Source organism: Gavialis gangeticus, unplaced genomic scaffold, assembly GCF_001723915.1.
Source record: "Gavialis gangeticus isolate Ggan-Ray unplaced genomic scaffold, GavGan_comp1, whole genome shotgun sequence".
Lineage (NCBI taxonomy): Eukaryota > Metazoa > Chordata > Crocodylia > Gavialidae > Gavialis > Gavialis gangeticus.
The window spans coordinates 109,338,247-109,344,963 of NW_017729024.1; the positions used below are offsets into that span (position 1 = coordinate 109,338,247).

Consider the following 6,717-nt stretch of genomic DNA (forward strand, 5'->3'; position numbering starts at 1 on the left):
TCTCTCTCTCTTCATCACTGCTAAGGAAAACTGGACAAAGCCTGGTCCTTGTAGGACTGGCTTTAAAGATGGTAATGACTGGGTCACTGGGTGATTTAAGGGATTGGTAAATTGACGTAAATCCTTAGCTGTGCAAACGTTCAGTATAGCTCATGGGAGTAGGAAAAGGGTTTTTTTAAACCAACTTTCTGATTTCCTTGATCCTGAGGCTGCTGTCTTTATGACAGCTAAGGATAACCCCATGCCAAGCAAATCCTCTATTGCTTGTTTAAATGCTCACTGAGACTTTAGTAAGGCCTGAGAATATGGCCCAGAGCATTTAATCTTCCCCACCCATCTAAAAAACATTCTGTAGGGCATGCTATAAGAATGTAATTAAGGATAACAATATGGCACTAAAAAAGGAGCAATGCCATATGCCCCAAGGGGCACTACCAGAACATACACTGTAAGAACCTATCCTGCTGTCATGAGAAGAGAGACTAATCAGTTTCTTCATTTTATGTGGAACGATCTACTGTGGGATCTGTAGATTTCCAGTCTCATGACTTGTTATAATGTGTGCAGCATGGTTCAACTCTAATTTTTTTATTTATTTAAATAACCAAATTTTTAAAACATATATGCATTAGGCAGGTCTCTGAGGGTATTTATTTATTTAAAAAGAAACACACAAATTACTACAAATAAAATGCCACAAGCAGCCTGATGGTGGCAGCAGATAGAGTCCCCGGTTCAACACTGGTGACTGCTACAAATTAGAGAAACCCAACAGTCCCATCACCAAACCATTCAGTGCCTTTCCCAAGTGCACAAATGCTTTTTCAGGTACAAGTTGTGTTGTGGGGAGGAGGCGGTAACTTCATTGGCTTTCACATTAAAGATACATGGTGTGTAGTGGTTCATATATGAGGCAAAGACCTAAAGCTATTTTAGAAGTAACATAATTATGACAAGGAAAAAGGAAACTTGATGGGTTTTGTGGTAGGAGTCAAGACAGCCTGTGATAAGTATGCAGGGCAGATTGCCAAATGTAACCAGTTTGGAAGTTGAAGGGAAGGAAAGTACAGTCCTGAAGCTTTAAATTATATGCATCCTTCCAAGAATTTCCTGCCCTGCTGGATAAATTGCAATGGTTCTCAGTGAGTTCTTGTATAATAGGTGCTCTCTTCCAGCTGGCTGGTGAAATTGTAAGCTAGTAGGAGTTAGAGTAGCCCTAGATACATTTAGGGAGCTTGCCTGAACCAAGTCTATAAATCGTGGCCAGGTCTTGCAAGATGTCTTCACAGGAATTACTTGTAACAAGCATGGACCCCAGCAAAGAACATTCTGCACAAACGCAGAGATTTGTCTGTGTGTATTAGCTTGTATGTTCAGAGCCCGTTTAAGGGTTTCCCATCATTATATTGCTGTCATAGGTTAATTACATTCCTGGCACCATGAGCCAAAATAATAGCTCTACAACCTCATGTAAAGTATTGCAACATGCATGGCATTGACCCATTTCATTAACTGCATCTGATGAGTTAAGACAAATCTGAACTAAAATGATCAAGACCAGACCAAGTCTGGGTTTTAAGTGTGTGTTTCATCATTTGAGCAAGTTGTGATTTACTGTGCTATAAAATGCCCAGGAACATCCTCTCCCCACCCCCTTCCCCCAAATCAATACTGTGCTGACTGAAAAATAATTTTAATATAAAATTTGCCCTCTCCCTAATCAAGCTAGTCCTGGTGAGTTCTTTAAAAAAGGGTAGTCCCTAAGCTCTGAATCTGATATGCAGGGTCAAAAAAGACCAAAGACAGTATTGAGAAGTTCCAGACAGAGGCTTCTAATTGTTCTATGCAGGAGAGACTGGACCACCCCTTTGGACAGACTTTATTGGTGATAGTTACATGTCCAGTATTAATCCAATGGCAAAGATGTCAATAAAATAATGTATTCATTATATAAGTATTTTAATTTGTTTTTTATCAATACATGCTGGAATGGATTGCCTGACATTACAGTTCAGAATTTTTAAGTCCTACCTCCAGGCAAATCTTATACTTACTAGCAAAAATGAAAGTGTGAAATGCTTTTTAATGTATATTTAACAACAGATAGTCTGGTGATTACTGATGTGTATTCTCTCTGGATTTTTCCCTTGCTATCAGAAGGCAATGTTAAGAGACAACATTTTTACACATTTATGCTATCTACATCCATCAGATGTTTACTTTTTAAATATTTGTAACTGTCTTTTATAACAAAGCTGCCAAAAAGTCATATTTTAAGTGTAAACGAAACCCAGGTTCAAGGTTACGATAAATTGCCGGTAACAGTTTAAAAAATGGTCTTTCTTTCCATTCCTCAGTTTCAGCCTTTTGATGTGAGTTGGTAATAAAAGCATTTTTAAGTATTGCCCTCATGGAAAAAAATAGGGGCTACATGCAGAATATTCATATTTTTGTCCTATTATTGAGATGTCTGCCTTGTTTCAAAATCTTTGAAAAACATTTTATGAGATTTCACCTAACCAATTTCAGTCTTATGGCTACTTATGTACAAAAAGTGAATTCTGTCAAATGCTTTTATTTAATTCTTTCCTGAAGTGTCACCATTTAATAAGGATTAAGGTACAGTTTTCTGCATTTACAATGGGGTGCACAGCAAGAGTTCACGTCTTATACTAATGTATGCTAAATAGTTGCATAGTACATAGATCACTGTTGTTAAAATAGCAGTATTGAAGGCATTTTAGATCACAGAGCCCCAGTGGTCCACATTTTGTTTGCTTTGACATTATTAAACTCAATCTGTTTCTCTAACTGTGACTCTAATTACTACATTTGCATGGCAGAAAAGTTTGCTTTGTGGGTTGACTAGTATTAACACTGTTTGCATGTTGTTTTCTGAGCTTAGTGTTTCATGTGCAGGCTGCAGAGCAACTTCTATCAAATCCAATAATTATGCAGAATCAATAAGTTTTTTTTTCTTTGTGTTTGTTGTTTCTTTGATATGGCCTCTAGGATGCTGCAGGCAAGGTGCTGGACCGCTGGGCCATCATGTCCAGGGAAGAAGAAATTATTACCCTTCAGCAGTTTCTGAGATTTGGGGAAACCAAATCCATCGTGGAGCTGATGGCAATTCAAGAAAAAGAAGGGCAGGCCGTGGCTGTGCCATCTTCAAAGACAGACTCAGATATAAGGACTTTTATTGAAAGCAATAATCGCACCAGGAGCCCGAGTCTCCTTGCTCACCTGGAGAACAGCAACCCTTCCAGCATTCATCATTTTGAAAACATCCCTAACAGCCTTGCATTCCTCCTACCGTTCCAGTACATAAATCCAGTATCTGCTCCGCTGCTGGGTTTACCTCCAAATGGTCTCCTGCTGGAACAGCCAGCAATGAGGCTGCGTGAACCTAGCCTTACAACCCAAAATGAATATAATGAAAGCAGTGAATCTGAAGTTTCTCCCACGCCATTCAAGAATGAGCAGGCATCCAGCAGGAATGCTCTGACCAGCATCACAAATGTTGAACCCAAAACTGAGCCAGCTTGTGCATCTCCTGTTCAGACATCTACACCTGTCAATGATTTGACCAAAACGGAGCACGCAAAAAGCTCATTCAGGATCCACAGAATGAGGAGAATGGGGTCAGCATCAAGAAAAGGGAGAGTGTTCTGCAATGCATGTGGTAAAACTTTCTATGACAAAGGTACTCTCAAAATTCACTACAATGCAGTCCATCTTAAAATCAAGCACCGGTGCACTATTGAAGGCTGCAACATGGTCTTTAGTTCTCTTAGAAGTCGCAATCGTCACAGCGCTAACCCAAACCCACGTCTTCACATGCCTATGCTAAGGAACAACCGAGACAAAGATCTAATCCGTGCTACATCAGGAGCTGCCACCCCCGTTATAGCAAGTACAAAATCCAGCCTAACTTTAACAAGCCCTGGTCGTCCTCCAATGGGCTTTACCACTCCCCCTCTAGACCCTGTACTACAGAACCCTCTTCCTAGCCAGTTGGTGTTTCCAGCTTTAAAGACTGTCCAGCCTGTTCCCCCTTTTTACAGAAATCTACTTACTCCTGGAGAGATGGTGAGCCCTCCGACCTCACTACCTACCAGTCCTATAATACCAGCCACAAGTGCATTGGACCAACATCCCCCTCCAGAGCCGTCAACACCTACAGTGGTCATGCCCACCCCTGAGCTTAATGCTGACCTTGCCCCCAAGAAGAAACCAAGGAAGTCAAGCATGCCGGTTAAAATAGAAAAGGAAGTTATTGACACAGCTGATGAGTTTGATGAAGATGAAGAGACTAATGACAACAGCACAATGGCTAATGATATTGGTCATGACAATCATTGCCATTCTCAGGAGGAAATGAGCCCAGGTTTGTCTGTGAAAGATTTTTCTAAAAGTGATAGAAGCAGGTGCATTTCCAGGACAGAGATAAGAAGGGCAGACAGCATGACATCAGAAGACCAGGAGCATGAAAGAGACTATGAAAATGAGTCAGAATCTTCAGAGCCAAAATTGTGTGAGGAATCCATGGAAGGTGATGAAATGCATGAAAGATCTATGATAAACAGGCCAGATGAAAATCACAATGAATCTTCTAACCAGGATGTAATTAAGGTGAAGGAAGAGTTTACAGACCCTACATATGATATGTTTTACATGAGCCAATATGGACTGTATAATGGAGGCAGCGCAAGTATGGCTGCTCTTCATGAAAGTTTCACTTCAACATTCAGCTACAACAGCCCTCAGAAGTTCTCCCCAGAAGGTGAGCTGTGCTCAAGCCCTGATCCCAAGATCTGCTATGTGTGCAAGAAGAGTTTCAAGAGTTCCTACAGTGTGAAGCTGCACTACAGGAATGTTCATTTAAAAGAGATGCATGTCTGCACAGTGGCTGGCTGTAATGCTGCCTTTCCATCACGGAGAAGCAGAGACAGGTCAGTAAATATTAATTGACTTTCTACATTACTAAGTATGTTGAATTATCTAAGAAAATCCAGTTTAAGGTATATGAAGAAATAGAGAGAGAAACGCAAACGATAATGACAAGTGACAATCATGCTCCCTTGGCATTGAGGGAGAATTATCACTTCAGGTTTTCACTGTTGCCTGTTGTTCCAAATTGTATATACTGTGCTATCATCTTATATGACTGGATAGATAATAAATGCCATCATTCTTCTGTGTGTATGTGTATGCATGTGAATTGTACAAATGCTTATTACATTTATTTTCCTCTTACTGCAGCTTTTAAATCAGAAAAGGCTTCTATTATGTATATAGTAAATTTTATACAGCAGAACTATCTTCATGCATATACATCAAAACATAGAAACAAATGGAATACAAGAATTCAAAGAACTCAAATCTTCATAGGCTTATGAAAAAATGAATAAGAATCTGTAATCATTCTGTCCTCAGATTCTTTCATACTGATACTTAGGACCTAATAAACTATTATAGGGAACAAAACAAATGTTAAAGGTAACAAAATGTTGCTCTCTTTCTGTCTCTTATATCCATGGAGTCCAGCTTTATTTTCTTCTCTGCACATAACCCCCCCCCCTCACTCTGATGGGAATTATGTACATAGAAAGGAGAGGCCAGACCCTTACATATTTTAAAGATCATCCAGAGTATGTTCTGCTGGGTCTTCAGATGACATCACACTGTAGTTATGCTGCATCAGTACAGAAACAGTTGGGCTTAAACAGAAACAGCTGGGCCTCAACCTCTTAGGTTTTTGTTTTAAAAGTTCTTTTTTATTCCTAGAGAAAATGCAATATAAATGGAATTTGTCAAGGTGGTAGGATAACACAGTTATTCCATACTTGTGAATACAAGCTCTCATGCTTGATAATGAACACATTGTTGAATAATTGAATATCTTGGATAGGTTGACACTACGCCTGTGCGAAGCGGCTAGTATTCACTTTGGATTTGGATTCAGCCAATTTGGGGGACAGTGATTTGATATAGTGATTTGAATCACCATTTCGAATGGATCTGGCCGAATCTGAGCCCCTGCCCACTCTCCCAGCCCCAGCAATGGCTGACCTACCCGCTCTAGCACCCAGCACTTTGAAAAGAAAAGGCCCAACTCACCGGGTGCTGCTGGGTAAGGGGGCAATCCCCACTGCCCTACATTGTGTGGGGGGCTCTGCATGAGCCCCCCGACCCCCGCCTGCTCCCCCAGACTCCCACATGGCTGCCCTACCCATCCCAGGTCTGGCCCTTTAAGAAAAAAAACCCTGAAAAAACTCAGACTCACCAGTTTCTGCCCGACTGGGGGTGATCCCCACTGCCCCACACCACATGAGGGGCTCTGTTATGAGCCCCCTCAAGCCCTGAGGCCACTGCAGGAGCTGGTGAGCCCAGGGTTTGTTTGTTTTTGTTTTTTAAAGGGCCAGAGCTGGGGTGGGTGAGGTAGCCGTTGGGGTTGGGGGGCTTGTGACATAGCCCTCCATGTATCTTGGGGCACTGGGGATTGCCCTCCCCCCACCACCGCTGGGCAGAACCCAGTAAGTAGGGGCTTTTTTTTAAGGGCCAGGAGCTGGGGTGGCTGAGCCAGCCATGGGGGTGGCTGGGAATTGCATGCTTTCGTGGCTTAAAAGCACTAGACCATGTCAAAGTGCATGCTGAAATGGTTGCCTGTTCTTCATCTATTCTGAGTCGCTGTCTGGGGGTGCTCCAGGCAGGGAT

At 41.6% G+C, this 6,717-nt stretch overlaps 1 protein-coding gene across 5 annotated transcripts in view; it reads left to right on the plus strand.

Moving 5' to 3' along the window:
* The window catches only part of BNC2 (basonuclin 2), a 547,400-nt gene that overhangs the window by 513,250 nt on the left and 27,433 nt on the right, over positions 1 to 6,717 (plus strand). For all 5 annotated transcript variants that reach the window (XM_019517547.1, XM_019517548.1, XM_019517549.1 and 2 more), the window contains one exon: positions 3,013 to 4,952. In XM_019517547.1, the coding sequence (XP_019373092.1) occupies positions 3,013 to 4,952 (1,940 nt within the window). The remainder of the gene's footprint in view (positions 1 to 3,012; positions 4,953 to 6,717) is intronic.